Source organism: Medicago sativa, chromosome 7 (assembly GCF_051527215.1).
Source record: "Medicago sativa cultivar Bolivia chromosome 7, Bolivia_mono, whole genome shotgun sequence".
Taxonomy (NCBI): Eukaryota; Viridiplantae; Streptophyta; class Magnoliopsida; order Fabales; family Fabaceae; genus Medicago; species Medicago sativa.
In genome coordinates this window covers 25,755,738-25,776,849 of record NC_140755.1, presented here as the reverse complement: position 1 = coordinate 25,776,849, position 21,112 = coordinate 25,755,738, and the positions used below count along the sequence as shown (strand labels likewise).

Here is a 21,112-nt window from a genome sequence, read left to right as displayed (position 1 = left end):
TTATTTTCTGTTGCAGTTTGCCTTGAAATGGTTTAAACCCTATTATTTTAATTCCCCGTTTCTAAACCCATTATTTTTGTCTCCTTATTATATACTCCCTCCGTTTCTTTTTATAAGAAAAATTTACCTTTTAGGCTAATTCAATTAATGATGCATGTGGTTCATAATATAGACCACATACATCATTAATTGGATGAATCTAAAAAGTAAAATTTGCTTATAAAAAGAAACGGAGGGAGTAAGTTGTGTTGTTATTATCTTGTTTGATAAGTCATGCACCAAATAAGAGGCATTGTGTTTTTAGCATTGAAAGCTGTATAAGGTAAACTTGATCTTAGTAGTTTTGGCAGGTTGAAAAAAAAAAAAAAATCATTTGGTTGAAGAATAACAATCATTGTAAAAGAAGGGAGCGAGGAAGTACTCCCCGCTCCCACCTCGTTATAATGAAAGTTTTATTATAACTTTTGACTTCTACTGTTTCATCCGTACCATTGTCCATTTGTTCCAGCAACGGTACAAATCCGTGTTTGTTTTCATTTGGCTTGTCCAGTTTTTGTATTTATCACATGGATGCTCCAGTTAGAATGCTTCATATAGTCCAGTTAGAGTCGTGGGTGTCAGACATTTGGCAAACACACGTCCAAGGGTTGGGAGTTTAATTTAAAAAAACAACTATTTGTTCTATAAAAAAAAAAAAAAATCACACTCCCTCTTCCTTGCTTGACGTAACCACTCATCTTTGTTCCTCTCATTGCAGCACAATTGGGTCGTTGTTTTGCCAATTTGTGTAGCATTCTCGTGATCAGTGTAATTCAACGCTATCATCTCATCACCCTATTGTTGAACAGTTCAACAACAATGTATTTGTTTGTTACGACGATAGGGACACAACGACGAAAGGAAGAGGGAAAAGGGCGATGAAAGGGAGAGGGGAGACACTGTGATTGAAGAAGAGGGCGGAAATGGGGTGGAGGTTGACGATGATAAGGATGAGAGGAAGAGAGAAGAGTGGTTGTGTGCAAAGGAAGACAAAATGTGAGGGACGAGGATACATGGTTAGAAATTCACCTCTCAAAGTTTAATAAGTGGGGTGTTCGGGCTTCAAACCTCGACCCAAACCTGCATATCATAATGCATTGTCCCTAATAATTGAGTCACGAGTATATTTTTTTTTTGTTGCCACATATCTTGCATACATGACCATTTATGGACTAAATGGAGCAATGCCAAAATAGAGCTCGTCTATTTTAATATTGCTTTGAAAATATACAATTGAAAATTTATTTTACTTTTAAATACCTCCACACACTCCAAACAGATTCAAAAACTAAAAAATCGTACAAAATCTAATATTATTGGATGTGTTTGGGTATCCTTTTTTCCGATATCCTTTTAATATTTCTATCTAACGTCCATTGGCCATTTAACGTCATTTGATCTTGTTAATTTTCAATTTGATTTTGTGAATTTGATTTCTCTTCCTCCGGATGACGATTTGAGCATGAAAAAATAAACTATTTTTTTCACAAAATTTGACCCATATTGTTCACGTAATTTCTTTATACCAATGAATCTCCGCTTGGCAGAGGATGTAGTTGTAATCTGTCTGAAGGCAATATTCAAGCTGAACATGAGAAAGGGAGCCAACTCTTGCTAAGATATTTTTGAATTCCCTTAAGTTCGGATTCGATGTGTGTGTCTATTTTTTTGAAAAATGTTTCCAAGAAATCTCGTGTCAATTGTGGTTAGACCTAACACAACCCCACAAAACCGATTTGATGTTGAAACAAAGTCTTCAGATAATTCCCACGAACGCTTCAAGGAATGCAAGGCATCAATCAACATTAACTACACCATTATCTATCATATTGGAAATAATCATGTGAACATTATTATTTCGATGCACTTGAAGAGAGGATACAAACATCATTTAAGTCATCCATAGACAAAAGAAATTGGAGAGTTGTGTATATTGGAAATAATTATGTGAACATTATTATTTCGATGTCACTTGAAGAGAGGATACAAACATCATTTAAGGCATCCATAGACAAAAGAAATTGGAGAGTTGTGTCTTCCTAGATGATTAGCATAATTGTGAGGTTTCTCATGCACAATAGTGTTGCCAGGACCCTGATTTATGGGGTTCAAATTATTTTTGTTTCGATCCATCATCAAGCACGTCACACTGTATTCCAATGTATTTTTCGTTTTGGATTGGTGAACGAACCCTAATGGTTTTGTTCTTTGTAAAAAGTACTCGTTGGGTTCAGGAGTATGATTATTGTATATAAACTACATTTGATCTTATTTCTAAACAATGTGAGACTTTAAGGTGTATCAGTACTTATACATTTTATATTTACCGAGATAGGCAGAAGCACGTGTAATGAGCACTGATTGTGGGAAAGAGAGAGAAAGTTAAATCAAAATGAGAATGACACATCACTAACTTAAGTTATGTTTTAATTTCATCCCTTCCATTTAATCTGATGGCTATTATTTCTGAGAACAAAGAAGCCATGGAATCCGCCATGGATGAAGCTTGAAGAAGCTTGAAGAAGAAGCAAAGAGAATGTGAGTAAAAAATGATTCTATTATTTCATGATAATGAAAACAGTTACAATCATTGTTTATATAGAAGCATAGAGTGACACATCATCACTATTACTTCTAACTAACTACATGAAATGTAAATGCAAGCTAAATGTGAAATGAAATTACAAAGCTAAAAGGAAGCTTGCGCGCTAAGTAATCTCTTCAGGCTCATGTTGTAAGCTTGTATCTTGTATCTCTTCAGTCTCTTTCTCCAATACTCCCCCACAAGCTGGAGGTTGGTATATATCAATCAACCCTAGCTTGCTAACACAGTCATAAAACTGGCGTGGATTTGAAGCCTTAGTAAAAAATCAGCTGTCTGGTTATGTGAAGAAACTGGTAACAACCTCATGACCCCTGCTTGCAGTTTTTCACGTACCAAATGACAATCAATGTCAAGGTGCTTTGTGCGCTCGTGAAACACAGGATTTGCAGAAATGTGCAAAGCACTCTGATTATCACAATAAAGAACAGGTAAGCGTGAAGGTGATTGTTGTAAGTCATGCAAGAGGAAACACATCCATTGTAGCTCACGAGTTGCTGAAGCTAAAGCCCTATATTCAGCTTCTGCAGAGGAACAAGAAATGGTGTTTTGCTTCTTTGATTTCCATGACACCAAAGATTTTCCAATAAAGAAGCAATACCCTGAAATGGACTTTCTAGTGTCTATGCACCCTCCCCAATCAGCATCACTGAAGCCAAGTAATTGTAAGTCAGATGATTGGGGAAAAAATAAACCACGACCTGGTGACCTCTTGAGATATCTGAGCACTCTCAAAGCAGCCTGATGGTGAGTGAGTGTGGGAGAAGCCATGAATTGGCTGAGCTGCTGTGTAGCATAAGCAATATCAGGTCTGGTGGTTGTGGGATACAACAATCTACCCACCAACCTTCTGTAGGCAGCAACATCATGATAAGCTGAACCTCCATCAAGGTGTAAACGTGAAGAGGGATCAAGGGGTGTACTAGCAGGTTTACAGCTTGTAAGCTTGGCATCTGCTAAAAGTTCCAGGCAATATTTCCTCTGACACAATGAAATACCTTTAGAAGAACGTGCCACTTCAATCCCAAGGAAGAATTTAAGCTGGCCAAGATTCTTAATCCTAAAGGTTTGATCTAAAGCCAATTTCAGTTCATCAAAAATTGTGAGAGAAGTACCAGCCAGGATGATATCATCTACATACACAAGAAGTGCAGTAAATGATGAAGCAGTGGATTTGATGAACAATGTGTGATCAGAGGTGGCTTGAGTTAATCCCTGTGCATAAAGAAATGTGGTGAGCTTCTCAAACCACTGTCTACTTGCTTGCTTAAGCCTATAAAGAGATTTGAGCAATTTGCAAACTTGTCCAGGTTTGGGAGAAATGACTCCTGGAGGTACCTTCATGTATACAGTTTCATGCAATTCACCATGAAGGAAAGCATTGTTCACATCAAATTGGTGAAGATGCCAACCATGTATAGATGCTAGAGCCAAGAGTACTCTAATGGTAGACATCTTTGCAACAGGAGAAAATGTCTCAAAGTAATCTAAGCCTTCAAGTTGAGTTTAACCTTGAGCCACAAGCCTAGCTTTAAATCTCTCAATGCTACCATCTGCATGCCTCTTGATTTTGTATACCCATTTATTACCAATTGCAACAGCACCTGAGGGCAAATCTACAAACTCCCATGTGTTATTGGCATTGAGAGCCTCCAGTTCAGTTTGCGTGGCAGTTAACCACCTGGAGTCTTTACTGGCCTGATGAAAGCTGGAGGGTTCTATGTCATGTGAAATAGAGAGAGCATAGGCTTGATGTTGAGGAGTTAATTGAGAATAAGAGACATAATTTGTCATAGGATAAACTGAAGACTGACAAACATAATCTTGCAAGTGTGTAGGTGGCTTGCTAACTCTCTGTGATTTTCTAAGAGGTGCAGACTCTATAGCTCCATCAATATGATCAGTATCTTCATCAGGAAGAGTATCTTCTTCTGAAATAACTTCAGAAGTAGTATCTGAAATACTCACTTCTGTGCTATCAGGTAACTTAGCAGACAAGTCATGTCTGCTTCCTATGTATATATGTGTATTTGGAACAGGATTCAAGGAAAGAGAGTGAAATGGAAACTCCAAATCAAAAGACTTCACATTTCTGGACACAAAGACTTCAGAGTTGTGAACATCAACCAAAATATAACCCTTCATTCCTGATTTGTATCCTAGAAAGGCACACTTTCTTGCTCTAGGATCAAACTTATGTCTATTAACAGGTAATGTGGAAGCATAGCTCAAGCAACCAAATACCTTAAGTTGACTTAAATCTGGTACTTGACCATATAAGACTTCATATGAAGATCTATTATTCAGAAGTTTAGTAGGTATTCTATTCAAAAGGAACACAGAGTGTAAAACTGCATATGACCAGAACTTTTTAGGTAACTTTGACTGAAACATTAAGGCTCTACTAATGTTCAATATGTGTTGATATCTTCTTTCTACTCTCCCATTCTGTTGTGGTGTATACACACAACTCTTTTGATGAAGTATACCCTTTTTGGCATAAAAATCTTGCATAAGGAACTCTGGTCCATTATCACTTCTGACAGTTTTTACTTTCTTTTCAAACTGATTTTCTACCATATAGACAAAACTTCTGATCTTTTCTGAGGCCTCTGATTTGTTTTTCATCATTACAACCCAAACATGTCTACTATAATCATCTAAAATGGTTAAGAAATACTTGAAACCATGTATAGATTCAGTAGAAAAAGGACCCCAAATGTCTGCATGCACTAAATCAAACATAGCATGTGCATTATTCTTACTAATAGAAAAAGACAGTTTTCTTTGCCTTGCCATTTGACATATGTCACAGGCTACATGACCACTCACAGAAATGTAGCTATACATTTTATTCATACATTGCATTCTATCATGAGATAGATGCCCAAGTCTAAGATGCCATAAAATTCCAGGAGGCACTATGCTATCAGACTTCTTATTAGAAACAGAAACACTTGAAACTTTGGCTTGTTTTTGTGTTTTCTTCTCAGCCTTCAAGTAATAGAGTCCATCAATCTCTTCAGCCAAACCAATCTTCCTCATATCCTTCTTTTCCTGTATAACACATTGATTAGTCTCAAAATTCACAATGCAATCTTGTTCTTTGCACAATTTTGAGACAGATATCAGATTCACAGCAAAATCTGGTAAAAACAGCACATCATGTATTTGTAAGGTATCAGATAACCTTACATTTCCTCTATGACAAGCCTCCACAACAGTTTTGTTTGGTAAAGTTACACTAATTGGTGTAATTGTCCTATAATTTGTGAACCAATTCAGATTGTGACATGTATGATGTGTTGCACCAGTGTCAACTATCCAACTATTATCATCAATTTTGCTAACAACATTATTGATAAAGAGTTTACCTCCAATATTCACATTAGAGCTATTGGTCTTCATCATATTTGCTGAACCTTTAGCTTCAACATTGCTCTTTTCAAGAAGAGCAATTAAACTCTGATATTGATCCTTAGTCAGCATCATTCCACCTTCTTCATTTTTCCAAGTAGAAGTACTTCCCTTAGATTCAATATCCTCACAATCCACAAAGTTAGCATTAGCAAATGAATTTCCTCCTCCTCTGCCCCAATTCGGAGGGTAACCATGCTTCTTATAGCAAGTTTCAACAGTGTGATTGGTTCAATTACAGAAACTGCACACTCTAACACTTCCTCTTCCTCTACCTTGAGAAAATCCATTTCTTCTACCTCTTCCAAATTGCTTCTGACCATCCATGGCATTAATCAATCCAGAAGCTGTGTCATCCAAAGTAGCAACTGGTGATGACACTACATTGTACTGCATCTTCCTTTCTTGCTGCAGTACCATTGAAAAAACTTTGTTTATCTGAGGCAAAGGATCCATCAACAGAACTTGTGATGTGACTCCTTGATAATCTTCACTCAATCCCATCAGAAACTTGATGATTCTGTCTTCTGCTCTAAAGGCTTTGTTATTCCTCATAGCCAAACAAGTACAAGCAATTGGACAAGTACATTGAGGCATAGGCCTGTATTGATCCAATTCTTCCCATAATCCTCTCAATTCAGTAAAAAATTCAGTAACTTTCTTACTACCTTGCTTCAGATTTGCAATTTCTTCTTGCAATTGAGCCACTCTAATTCTATCTCCTCTCATGAATCTATCTTTCAAATCATTCCACATGTCAATTGCATTTTCTATGAAGACCACACTTTGTGCAATAGAAGGGGAAATAGAATTGATTATCCAAGTATGTACCAGATTGTTGCATCTTTCCCAACCTGCGTAGTTCAAATCATCCTCTTCTGGTACTGGTATAGATCCATCAACAAACTTGTATTTGTTCTTCATTGCAAGCGCTCTTCTCATTTTCATGGACCACGAGTGATAATTTTCACCGGTCAATTGAGGTGTAACCGTAACCGTTGTGGAGTTATCTGAAGAATGAACATAATATGGATCAAGACTTTGATCCTGATTGTTATTGTTGTTTCGCACCATAGTGAAAGACACGATCAAAGATTCGAAGGAAAAACGAGGAAAAGTTCAAGAAAGAACGAAGAGAAAATCAGAAACGCAAAACAAAGCGAAACGGTGAGAAGAGAGAAGAAAAACAGAGTAAACGAAGAAGATGAACTTGTCAATCGTTCAATCTTCAATGTGCGGAAGCAGAGCAAGAAAATCTTGCTCTGATACCATCTGAGAACAAAGAAGCCATGGAATCCGCCATGGATGAAGCTTGAAGAAGCTTGAAGAAGAAGCAAAGAGAATGTGAGTAAAAAATGATTCTATTATTTCATGATAATGAAAACAATTACAATCATTGTTTATATAGAAGCATAGAGTGACACATCATCACTATTACTTCTAACTAACTACATGAAATGTAAATGCAAGCTAAATGTGAAATGAAATTACAAAGCTAAAAGGAAGCTTGCGCGCTAAGTAATCTCTTCAGGCTCATGTTGTAAGCTTGTATCTTGTATCTCTTCAGTCTCTTTCTCCAATATTATTCATTCTCATAAAACAATGTCTCACACACACACACACACACACACACACACACACACACACACACACACACACACACACACACACACACACACACATATATATATATATATATATATACCCCTTTCAGCACACTTTTGGGTTGGACTTTTCTTTCCAAAAATACCCTTAATTTTTTAATTTTAATTTTAAATACAAATAACACATGTAACAAATAGATAATAATAAATTTAAAACACGATTCCTTATGAACTGTTCTTACTGTTATCCAATTATAAAATAACATGTGGATTACTAATTAATGTCACTAAACGTCCCGTTAACCCTCTTTTACCTCTCTTAAGCACAAATCTAACTCACAAAAAACTAGCACAAAACAAAAACTCATGTTACTTTTTTATCAGCCGGTTTTTTTATGTTGTACATCTGTATTGTTCCCCTCAATACAACCGACAAAGATTGCCAAGTATGTTCATATCCCTTTCACACAAAAAAAAACAGTATTTCCATATTATTTTATTACTTCCACAAAAAACAGTATTTCCATATTATTTTAATAATATAAGTTAGTCTTCCTTAGATTTTGATCAATTGTAACAAACGTGAGCAAAAAATAATGGTAAAGATTGAACTTTAAATCCTCTAAAAAAAGATTAGTAACAAACGTGAGCAAAAAATATTGTTAAAGATTGGACTTTAAATCCTCTAAAAAAAGATTAGTAACAACCGTGAGCAAAAAATAATGTTAAAGATTAGACTTTAAATCCTCTAAAAAAATATTAGTAACAAACATGAGCAAAAAATAATAATGTTAAAGATTGGACTTTAAATACTTTAAAAAAAGATTAGTAACAAACGTCAGCAAAAAATAATAATGTTAAAGATACTATAAATCTTCTGGAAAAAAAAAAGATTAGTAACAAACGTGAGCAAAATATAATGTTAAAGATTGGACTTTAGATCATCTAAAAAAAATTAGTTACAAACGTGAGCAAAAAATAATGTTAAAGATTTGACTTTAAATCATGTAAAAATAGATTAGGACTCAAAATATTTTAGAAAAAGATTTGCTAGCACTATATTAAATATTAATTATCAATCAGTTTTCAAGAGAAGAACATAATTTGTTCCAAAATTAAATTAAAAATAAATGTAAGTTCAGGACTTCCCTTTGTGCTTAGTAGAAAACAGTTTCCCGTTAGACTAAGTTCTGCTATTACCATAAAGAAGTCACAAGGGCAGACTAGACCATTCTCAATGTCGAAATCTATCTCCCACTGCATGTTTTCAATCATGGTCAATTATGTGTAACTTTATCAAGAGGAGTTTCTCAAAATTCAACAAAAGTTCCCATTAAAGAAGGGAAAATAGAAGGAGAAGATTGAGACTTTACGAAAATGTAATTTTTAAAGATATTCTTTTATCGTAATCATAGCAATGTTTCTTTTACATAACATGTCATTTATACATTTATGTTATGATGTTACTAATTATTATTAGAATAAACAATAAATGATCATTGTTTCAACTTAATTTTATATGCAGACAAACTAAAATATGTTGAGTTCAAAAATTATTTTGTTATATGTCTTGACAATATTTTATTTATAAATCAATATATTAATAATTTCCATAAATATTTTAAAATTTTAAAATTTTAATCAAAATTATACAAACAGACAATAAAATAATTACATGCGTTAGCGCAGTAGAAAAAGTGGACAGACGGGCACGATAGTGCCCGTCTTTCCGCTCGTATATATAAATTTTGTGGTTATATATATATTGAGTAATTGATGTATCTTGTCTAGAATAAAGACCAAATACATCATTTATCTAATGAATCAAAAAAGTCAAATGTTTTTTATAAATAGGACCGGAGGGATTATCAATCAGTTTTCAAGAGAAGAACATAATTTGTTCCAAAATTAAATTAAAAATAAATGTGATTTTAAATATATATTTTAAAATCAGTTTTCAAGGGAGTAGTCCATACAATGATATATATTTTATCAATATATAGTATATATATATATATATATATATATATATATATATATATATATATGCGATTTTAAATACTACTTTAAATTTGAACAAGAAAAATACTACTTCAAAGTTTAAACAAATGTTCACTTGTCCCCGTGAGCTTAGCTCAGTTGGTAAGGACAATGCATAATATATGCAAGGTCCGGGGTTTGAATCCCAGCCACCAAAAACACAAATGTTCACTTAAAAAAAAATGCTGTTTTAAATAATACTTTCTAGAAAGAAAAAAAAAAGGTTGAATATGTGTCGAATAATGTAAAAATCACCCCAAAAAAATATGAATATTTAACCACAAAAAATATAAACATATTTAATTCATGTTTTGTTAAAATATTCTAATTTTTTTGGGAGAGATAAAAAAAAAAGGTTGAATATGTGTTGAATAATGTAAAAATCACCCCAAAAAAATATGAATATTTAACCACAAAAAATATATAAACATATTTAATTCATGTTTTGTTAAAATATTCTAATTTTTTTGGGAGAGATTTTTGTAATATTATAAATTTTTCAGCAAAATTTTATTAAAAAAATATGAGTTTACTTGTAAGGAGGGACCAAAAGTGAAAATTGAAAACTTTTGAAGGACTAAAAGTCAAAGAAAAATTTAGACCAAGAAAAAAAATCATCCAGAAGCACATAAAAAACCATCCAAACCCCCCAAACTTTGTTTCTAGCACACATAAAATTGGGGGTCTCTTTTCGTCCACCAACTTCTTAACTTCCTATTTGCAACCCCACCCAAACCCCTAACATTCCAAGTAATAATCTTCATCTTCCACTCTCATACCCTATACTCCCATTCTCCCGCAAAACTACCTATACACCCTCCCCATCGCTTTACCTCCCCCATCTGCCTTAGCATTCATCAGCACCTGTTTACCCCTACTAGATCTAGATAAAGCGTTAAACATGTTTGATTTATCTTCATTAAATTTAACTACAATTGTCTTCCCAATTCCCCAAACATCTTCTACCGCTACCTCTTCATTCCCATGTATAACCACCAAATGTTCCAGTTGTAACACCCACGGCTGACGAGGGCGGGGAGTGGTCGCCGGTGCACAAGGCACAACAATGAGCTCCTGACAACTTCTAGAGGAACCGAATCACATCGGAATGAGAGGGATCCTGAGGCCATGTAGGTATGGGACTACGTGGTTGAAGGAAGGCTTATAAGAATTGTTTGGTACTACCTATATCAACAAGATGCATCTTCTTTTCGGTAGCTCATTCCATAAGAACTCCACAGTTAAGTGTGCTTGACTTGGAGCAATTTTGGGATGGGTGATCTACCGGGAAGTTTCCCGGTAAGCGTGCGAGTGAGGACAAAACACGCTGAAAAGACTCGTGTTGGTTTGTGGGGTCAGTTGGCAATCTTAAAAGCAGTCTGAGATGTTACAAATGGTATCAGAGCAGACCTCACCCAGTACGATGTGGTTCGGGGATCAACCAAGCCGAAGCTGGTGCGCATGTAACACCCATGGCTGACGAGGGCGGGAAGTGGTCGTCGGTGCACAAGGCACGACAATGAACTCCCGACAGCTTCTAGAGGAACCCAATCACATCAGAATGAGAGGGATCCTGAGGCCGTGTAGGTATGGGACTACATGGTTGAAGGAAGGCTTTTAAGAATTGTTTGGTACTACCTATATCAACAAGATGCATCTTCTTTTCGGTAGCTCATTCCATAAGAACTCCACAGTTAAGCGTGCTTGACTTGGAGCAATTTTGGGATGGGTGATCTACCGGGAAGTTTCCCGGTAAGCGTGTGAGTGAGGAAAAAACACGCTGAAAAGACTCGTGTTGGTTTGTGGGGTCAGTTGGCAATCTTAAAAGCAGTCTGGGATGTTACAAATGGTATCAAAGCAGACCTCTCCCAGTACGATGTGGTTCGGGGATGAACCAAGCGGAAGCTGGTGCGCATGTAACACCCATGGCTGACGAGGGCGGGGAGTGGTCACCAGTGCACAAGGCACGACAATGACCTCCTGACAGCTTCTAGAGGAACCGAATCACATCAGAATGAGAGGGATCCTGAGGCCGTGTAGGTATGGGACTACATGGTTGAAGGAAGTCTTATAAGAATTGTTTGGTACTACCTTAATCAACAAGATGCATCTTCTTTTCAGTATCTCATTCCATAAGAACTTCACAGTTGAGGGTGCTTGACTTGGAGCAATTTTGGGATAGGTGACCTACCGGGAAGTTTCCCGGTAAGCGTTCGAGTGAGGACAAAACACGTTGAAAAGACTCGTGTTGGTTTGTGGGGTCAGTCGGCAATCCTGAAAGCAGTCTGGGATGTTACACCAGTCATTATTAACTAACGTTGACGAAGTTTTGGATAATCGAGACTAGACCCTCCACTATTCACACCAATCAAACCTTTGGCTGTATTAACCCCCTTTGCACTTCTGAACACTCTTTTTCGAATCCTGAAGAACCTGTTTCCTATCCTTTCCAGGTAAACCAGAAATTTTCTTCAAACTATATACATAATGATTAAGTAAACCTTCAAATTTCTTTTTTTAAATTATTTTGGTCAATAGCTCGAACCGAACACGGGGAAGTTGTCTCATTTGCATTCACCATTTTTTACCTTCTTTCTAGCGGAGAAAATAATAGCGGAATTACCACGATTTTATTCATGAAGCCACTCTAAACTCCACGGTCCATAAACAACCGAGCGTTCAGCTTCTGGTGGGCAAGACACAGTGCGCTGGAATTTCGAACACACAGTACCCTCTTCTTGATTAATCAACAGAACAGAAGTTACAACCACATCTTAATTTATTGTCACCTCCTGTATTGCACGCTCGACAATATGCTCCTATTATTTTTCAAAGCCAGGAGCAGGACAAACATCAAGGGGAAGCAATGACATCCTAACTAGATTGGCACCTCGAAGAGCCACCATCATCTGCCGCCAAGCTCAAATAAAATTTTATTAAAAAAGAGGAAAAATATATACAAGAGGGGGGGACTAGGCCAAAACCCTCAAAACTAAAAGCAAACAAATGAAAACAGTCAACTAGAGATGCCTAAGGAAACATGTAATTAGGCATACCACAATGATCCTTAAGGAACTCAACCTACAAAGAAGGAGGCAACACCAAGAACCAAACTGCAACCTGAAGCGAGTGAGTAAGTGCAATCAAACATTAACGACACGTTTACGAGACAAATAAATTTTTTTAATGTAATTTCCGTGTCCGAGTTACCTAAACTGTTGGCATTCCAATATAAGACAATCATTTAGCAGTTGGAGAAGGATTCCCCCTAAAACGGGTTTGGTACGGGCGACTTCCCAACCTGAAATTGTTTCTTGATATGTTGTTTCTGTTTCTTAGATAAAATTGGTGTGAACAATATCGCAGCTTCTTTTTCATCATATTCATGAATACGACACCATAATTCCATGTCATGTTGTATTTTTGGACCGTTGTGTGTGTTCTCATGCACAACAAAAACCATGTTACCATCTGCATCTGGACCCACGACCAAACACAATAGTCGGGGAGTCATTATGTTCTAGCCTTTCGACATTAGTTAACAAATCCATTTCAACAGGTGGACCGAGTAGAGAGACCAGAGGGTTAGATTGTACATCATCGTGAGCTACAAATTTCTGAACTAGTGATTCCTCCCTAGCAGAAGCAGGAGGAAACCAAGTCAACAGAAAAATTATGCACATCTACATGTGCAAATGAGGATGAGAGCAAAACAGTCGCATCGGGAACCCGGGGAACCACCACCACCTCCCGTGATTCCAGACTTGACTGTTTCACTACATCTGAATGCAAGTCAACGTGCGCTACTTGACGAACATGTTCCAACATCGGACTAGTCGACAGAGCACCATGAGGAATATTCTAGGTCACATGTTGCACATAAAAGTTGTAGGTGTATGAGGCCAAAATTGTGGAGGTGCGTGCAGCCTGAGGGGTCTCTGCGTGTGCCTCTTGTTGCTGATTAGATACCGCAACTTCAAAGCATTAGAGGAACTAATACATTCTAGATTATCCCGTGGTTTCCACCCTTGCTTCTGCCTCTACGTGTTAACTGGTTTCTTACCCTTGTCAACCAGATGCTCACTTTTGTCCACTTTTCTCGAATGTAACCATCGACAAGATGTTACATTATGGTCAATGCTCTTACAATGGGCGCAAAACTCTGACAGCGGCCTCATATTCAATTTTTACTGGGAATGCAAAACCCTCCCGTTCAACCATAACTTCATAGAAAATGTCCTTGGAAAGATCCAAATCCACTAATACCCTGGCATAATGTCCAATCAGTCTATTCTTAGTAACAATGTCAATAAGCAACGGAGTCCCTACAACCCCTGCAATCTCATACATAGTTCTCTCCATCCAATATTCCCGTGGTAATTCCCACAATTGAATCCAAACATGTGTACGCGTCTGCCATTGTGTGTGAATGTTAAAGTCCTTCGTCCATTCAAATAACTGAAGCACTCCCGGCTTCAAATTGATTGTACCAGCTTCCCAGACTGTGCGCAAATCATAATGAGATCGCACAATATGCTCCTGTTCAGCCAGTCACTCGTTACAGAACAAAAGACCAGTCGTTGGACCAACAACATACTCTGGCACCTTGGCAACTGTAGCCTGAGTGCATGAAATATGATCCTCCTCGCTCTTTGGTTGAGAATTACCCGATAGTACATCATGATCAATTTTAATATTTTTAATAATAAATAATAATTGATAAATAAATACATTAAATATTTTTAATATTTTAATTATTTTGCAAATCTATATGATTTGTTTAAATTAAGATATGTTTATGATTAATGTTTATTTTTATATTTACTTTTAATATTGATTTTAGTTTTTAAAAATTTCATAACACAAAACTTAAAGTGATTTTTTTTTTTAACTTTTACAAAAACTAAAACAAATTCTGATTTTGATTTTATAAAATTTCAAAGCAGAAAACCACTCTGAACAAACTATTTAGTACTCCCTTCGTCTCACAATATATGACTTGTTTGCCTGTTTCACAAAGATTAAGAAAAGTGTAAAAATAATAGAAAGTGTGATCAGGTGTGAAAGGTTCTATCTTACCATCATTGACTTCAAACAAATCTAACCATCTATGGGTGTGGGGACTTTAAAATTAAAAAGGGGGTAAATGTAGGGGACTAAAATTGTTAAAAAAAAACTAGGTTGACCAAAATTGCACAATCATAAAATTTGGGGGACTAAAATTACATTTAAACCTTTTTTTAATTCATAACTATTGACCAATTTAATCATGCTCCCATGCCTAATTATGTGAGAGACTATTCTATTCTATGGTACACCTAAAAATTTAACTGCACCGGTACACCAAATCATTAAATTGATAATTAAATTAGTTTTCTTTGAAGAAAAATAATTATTTTCTATCATTGACAATTATAATAATTAAATCCCATTTACTAAAGCTATCAACGAATATAAAATTGCTTTTTTTGAATTTTTATTACTCTTAAGAAAGAATAATGATTATTTTTTATGAGAAAATGATAAAAATTTAACATGATTCTTATAAATAATGAAATGACATTTTTTTTCTTATGAAAAGATGTTTTCTAAAATATAATATTGACAAATAGCTAATTATTTTATAAAATGATCGTTACTTTATTTTATGAAGTAAGAGTACCGATACACCTCAATTTGTGAGGTGTACCGTAGAAGTTTCCCTATTCTATTGGTTATTTCTATAGACATTGGATTAGTATTATGAGACCACAAGACAAATGTTAACTATAGTTTCCTCTTTTCTAAAAAAAAATAAAAAATTAATGACATACACTTTTTACATGGAGACCAGAAAAGTCTACAAGCATCTATTAGGGGTAAGCTTAGAAAATTTTGTTTGAAAATTAGAGAATGTCAAGAATTTTAGGACAATTTTTATTTTATAAATAAATAGGTCATGTATTGTGGGAAGGAGGAGTAAATAGGTAAAAGATTTGTTGCATAACACTAGCATGACTTTTTTTAGTTAAATAAAGCCCAGTTTTCCTTTTATTTTTTTAGTTAAATAAAGCCCAATTTTCGTTTTATAAAAGAAAAACCTAGTCTGCCCTACTAAAGAAAAGTTTGACCTAGGTTTCGCTAATTTTCATTCACTTGAAGCAAACTCAATGGAAGGAAAATACGAGGGAGTTGCGGTCGGAATTGACCTTGGAACGACTTACTCATGTGTTGGAGTATGGCATGAACAAAACGATCGTGTGGAAATCATACACAATGATCAAGGAAACAGAACCACTCCTTCTTGTGTTGCTTTCACTAATTCTCAAAGATTGATTGGCGATGCTGCCAAAAATCAAGCTGCTACTAATCCATCCAATACTATCTTTGGTACTTCTTTTATTATTATTTTTTTCTGTATTGTTTAATTTTTAGTTAGGGTTAAATATCTTTATATTACCTATAAATTTCATACTTTTAGTTAGGGTTTAAGACATTTTTACTGTAACCAACAAAACATATTTCTATAGAGTACTCACTTTTTAGCATTTGTACATAAATACATGCTTTGGAAATTTGTTAGAATTGAAAATTGAGGATAGATACTAAAAACAAAATTCAATAAAATTCAAATTGTTGGAAATTGTTATTTTATGAATATCAGAACAGCAAATTATACATCACCATATTACTTTTTGCAGATACAAAGAGATTAATTGGAAGGAAATATAGCGAATCCATTGTTCAAAAGGATCGACTTTTGTGGCCATTTAAGGTCACCGCTGGTGCTAATGACAAACCGACAATCGTTGTCAACTACAAAGGTGAGGAAAAACACTTTGTTGCTGAAGAAATATCATCTGTGATTCTCTCAAAGATGCGAGAGATTGCGGAGGCATTTCTGGAGACACCTGTTAAGAATGCAGTGATTTCTGTGCCTGCTTATTTTAATGATTCCCAACGAAGAGCCACTAAAGATGCAGGTGAAATTGCTGGTCTAAATGTCATGCGGATAATCAATGAACCGACTGCTGCGGCTATTGCGTATGGCCTTCAAAAGAGAGCTAATTGTGTTGATAAGAGAAATATTTTTATCTTTGACCTTGGCGGTGGAACTTTTGATGTGTCTATTCTCACAGTTAAGAACAATGTCTTCGAAGTCAAGGCCACTGCAGGAGACACTCACCTAGGAGGTCAAGACTTTGATAACAGAATGGTGGATCACTTTGTTAAGGAGTTCGAGAACAAGTACAAAGAGGATATTAGTGAGAATCCAAAAGCCTTAAGGAGGTTGAGAACTGCTTGTGAAAAGGCAAAAAGGACACTTTCATATGACACTGAGGCCACAATTGAACTAGATGCTATATATAAAGGCATTGACTTCTGTTCATCAATAACCCGAGCCAAGTTTGAGCTAATGAATATAAGCGTCTTTGAAAAGTGTATGGATACTGTTAATATTTGTCTTGCTGATGCTAAGATGGACAAGAATAGTGTAGATGATGTAGTCCTTGTTGGTGGTTCTTCTAGGATTCCTAAAGTGAGGGAGCTATTACAGGAGTTTTTCAAAGGGAAGGAATTATGTAAGAGCATCAACCCTGATGAGGCTGTTGCTTATGGTGCAGCTGTCCAAGCTGCTTTGTTGAGTGAAGGCAGTAAGAATGTTCCAAACTTAGTGTTGCGAGATGTTACACCGTTGTCGTTTGGTGTATCAGAGCTAGGAAATCTCATGAGTGTTATGATTCCTCGTAACACTTCCATTCCTGTTACTGTCGAAAAGACAAAAAAATACTTTGAGTGTTATGATTACTATAACAAATACAGTGTCACGGTTAAGGTGTACCAGGGTGAGAGAATTACAGCTTATGATAACAAGTTGCTCGGTTTGTTTAATTTCTCTGTTCCTCCTATCAAAGGTCAACTTACACCTCGAGGCCATCTTGTCCATTTATCCTTTTCAATAGATGTTGATGGTATATTAAATGTCTCGGCAAAGGAAGAAACAAGTGGTTATAAGAAAGATATTGCAATGGCGAATCATTATTGTAGACTATCTACTCAAGAAATTGCGAGAATGATTCAAGAAGCTGAAATTTTCAAGGCGCAAGACGTGGAGTTCAAGAAGAAAGTTACAGCAATAAATGTTTTGGACGATTATCTTCACAATGTGAGGAAAGTAATGAAGGATGATAGTGTTAGTTCAAAGCTCACCCCTGTAGACAAAGAGAAGATTAATTCAGCAGTGATAAAGGGAGAAAGTTTGATTGATGACAACCAGCAGGAAGATATGTCTGTTTTTGTAGACTTCCGAAAGGAGCTCGAGAGCATCTTTGACTCTTCTATGAACAAGATCAACAAAGGCTACTCTGATGAGGATAGTGATTGGGATCTAGTTGATGACTTTTTAGTTATTTCATTTGATTAGCTTTCTGATGCAAATTGTTGGAGCTTCTTATTTTAATTTCTAATTACATTTTAATAAACTATGCTATATATTTGGTAGTTTGTTTCTTTTTAATCTTGTTATTGTTTGAGTCAGTAAACTTTAACTTTTCATTTTATTTCAGTTAGAGATCGGTCTTTAAAATTGAGAGTCTTGTTATATAAGTTTGTAACTAATAATTTGTAGAGTTCATAATGGCTTTGCCCTAGTAGGTCCTTGATTTTGTTGGTTGTGTTGTTTATTTCTTGTTTGATAAGCCATAAACCATATAAGAAGCAATGTGTTCTGTTAGCACATAAAATTGCTTTTTGTTTTTACAATTCGAAGTAATTGCAGTAATTAGAACTTATAATTGCATGTTGTACGATCTTAGTAGTTGCCAAGATGAAAAGAAAAGGAGATAGGTGAAATAGAAATGTAGCTTATCCAAGAAATAAGATCTTCAATCACTCTAATTGGAGAGCTCGGAAGGTCTTTCACTAGCAAAATCGCCTTTGCTATTAGCCGTGATGTAGTATTATCAAATAGCAGCCATAGTAGCAGTATAGCGTAGAGGAATTTGAACAAATTGTTTCTTACTATAGTATGTTTAAGAAATTAACTAATTTAGCTATGCAAATTTCCTTTATTTATGTTAGTTTTATAACTTTTAATTTTGGTTTTATGGACCACAGTGTCATACCCCAATTTTAGACCTAAGGTCCCACTGACACATGTCTTTTGACTAGGAATATTCCTTGTTTTTTTTCAGACCTCCTCTCACTTTTTTTTTAATTTTTATTATTATTTATTAGTCTTTTTTTAGTTTCCATCTTTTAATACTTTATTTTTATTTAGTCTTTATTTTCCAATTTTCCTTTTTTTATTTTTTTTAGTCTAATTATTTCTTTTAGTTTTTTTTTTAACCATTTTAATGAGTCCGAAATAATTGTCTCTGGGGTCCAAAGAAAATTCTATTCCAACCATGCCACTATCACAGCCTGAATCACAAAGTCAGAAAGTCATTTCCCATTTTTCATCAAGAACGCGTTTCATCATCAATACCTCTTCTCACTTTTTTACTTATTAGTTTTTTTTTTAAACTTTTAGTTTTTATTTTTATCTTTAATTTTTATTCAGTCTTGATTTTTATATTTTTTTTATTTTCCATTTTACCATTTTATTTTTATTTTTTTCGTTTAATTACTTCTTTAGGTTTTTATTAACTTTTATTCAGTCTTGATTTTTATATTTTTTTTATTTTCCATTTTACCATTTTATTTTTATTTTTTTCGTTTAATTACTTCTTTAGGTTTTTATTAACTTTTTTAATGAGTCCAAAAATTGTCAAAAAATATAGTGTCAAGGTCCAATTTTTTTTTTTTTCTCAAGTGTGCCACCAATCATGCCATTTTTACATGTCAACTCTCCTATTTGAAACATCATTCAAATCACATTCCAAAACCATCAATCTCATTCAAATCCCCATCAAAGTGCATTAAACCAATTTTCCATTTTTCATCAACCTTAGAACCTATAAATAGAGCTCTCATCCTTCACAATTGGACACACCAAAAGTTCTCTTGAGTTGTCAAAGAACTTTTCTCTCTTCTCCCTCATTTAGCTTGTGTTGACGAGTTATTCTTTTCTTCTCTCTCTTTTTTCTGTCCCTTCGGAATTTCGTCCCTTCGGTAATTTTTGTCCCGTCGGTTGTCCCTTTCTTTTATTTTCTTGCATTTTATTTCTTTTTAAGCATTTTATTTTATTTCTATTTATCATTTTAATTATTGTCATTTATTTTCCAGCAATTAGAATGTATTTTAGGTCCAATGTAAATATAAATGAGAAAAGTGTGCGTGCGTGTGTGTCTTTTATTTCTTTACCGCTTTTATAAATCGAAAAATACAAAAAGAATAGATTAGGTTAGGAGATTTTGTGGTGATCCAATGTCACTACAAAATTCTCACACTTTTATTTTTATTGCTACGTTAGTTTATTTTATGTTCTATTCAATATTCAAAAACAACAAAAACATTCAAATAATCAAAAATCACAAAAAATATTTTCATAATAAACCTTGATTTTCAATCAAGTGATCGTTCTTTTTATTTTCTTTCTTAATCAAATTTCAAATCAAATTTTAATTCTACTTTAAGTCTATTTTCTTTCAATATAAAAAATACAAACCAATTCTCATTTGCCACTTGGCTTTTCTCTTTAAAACTTTTTTCAAAACTAATAAAAAACACACAACCAATCAAACGTCAATTTCTACCCGAACTACGTGATTTTGATCCTTCACGGGTACGTAGGCAAAGGACACTCGTCCTCTCAAATCAATAAAATGTAGATAATTAGGTCTCCCTTTTTTAATCATTTCAAAATTCCATTTTTTAAAAGAAAGCAAGCAAGTTTATAGCACAAAAATTTAAATAAAATCAAGAGGTTCTCGTAGAGTACTACGAATATTTAGGGTGCTAATACCTTCCCTAAATATAACCAACCCCGAACCCTAAATCTTTTCAATATGGGGTATTTTTGAACTTTCTTTCCCCTTTCCTTAAAAAATTAAAATGTTCAGTCGTGAAATAAAAAGTGAGTCAAACGCTAATCAAGTAGCCTTGATCTCCAAAAAATGACGCGACACACAGCATTGTCCATTTGTACCAACAAGTGTACAAATATGTGTTTGTTTGCTTTCTACTTGTCTTGTTCTTTACTAGGAGTCATGATGGTTAAAAATGGAAGAAAACCAAGATCAGTTGCAAGATGAGGGAGGAATCGTGACCAGTTAGTTGATTAAGTGGAATTTAAAGTGTGTATAGTAGCTATAGTTGTCCAAAATGTAATGGATGATGATAGGAGTTAGACTTTAGCTTTTGTCTATAACTATCAATTATACAAATCAACTCACAGACATAATGGCATACCTATCTAGGCTGAGAGCTTCACTTTAATTTTGTCTGCAATAGCTTAGAAGTGCATACTTCTCAAATTACCAATACAAAT

The 21,112-nt window shown here is 34.8% G+C and overlaps 1 protein-coding gene across 1 annotated transcript; it reads left to right on the top strand.

Annotated features, from left to right (window-relative positions):
- The first annotated feature begins 15,836 nt into the window (after nt 1-15,836).
- LOC146905165 (heat shock 70 kDa protein 4-like) lies at nt 15,837-18,164 on the top strand. The gene is made up of 2 exons (XM_085725282.1): nt 15,837-16,071; nt 16,383-18,164. Exons 1-2 carry the CDS (start codon nt 15,852-15,854, stop codon nt 18,104-18,106), a joined length of 1,944 nt encoding a protein of 647 aa, XP_085581408.1. The 5' UTR covers nt 15,837-15,851; the 3' UTR covers nt 18,107-18,164.
- The last annotated feature ends 2,948 nt before the right edge of the window (nt 18,165-21,112 follow it).

Bases quoted from the DNA above. Each gene is read 5' to 3' on its own strand.
- LOC146905165 (XM_085725282.1), top strand. From the start codon at position 15,852: ATGGAAGGAAAATACGAGGGAGTTGCGGTCGGAATTGACCTTGGAACG. The intron at 16,072-16,382 runs GTACTTCTTTTA...TACTTTTTGCAG, and splicing joins TCCATCCAATACTATCTTTG to ATACAAAGAGATTAATTGGA.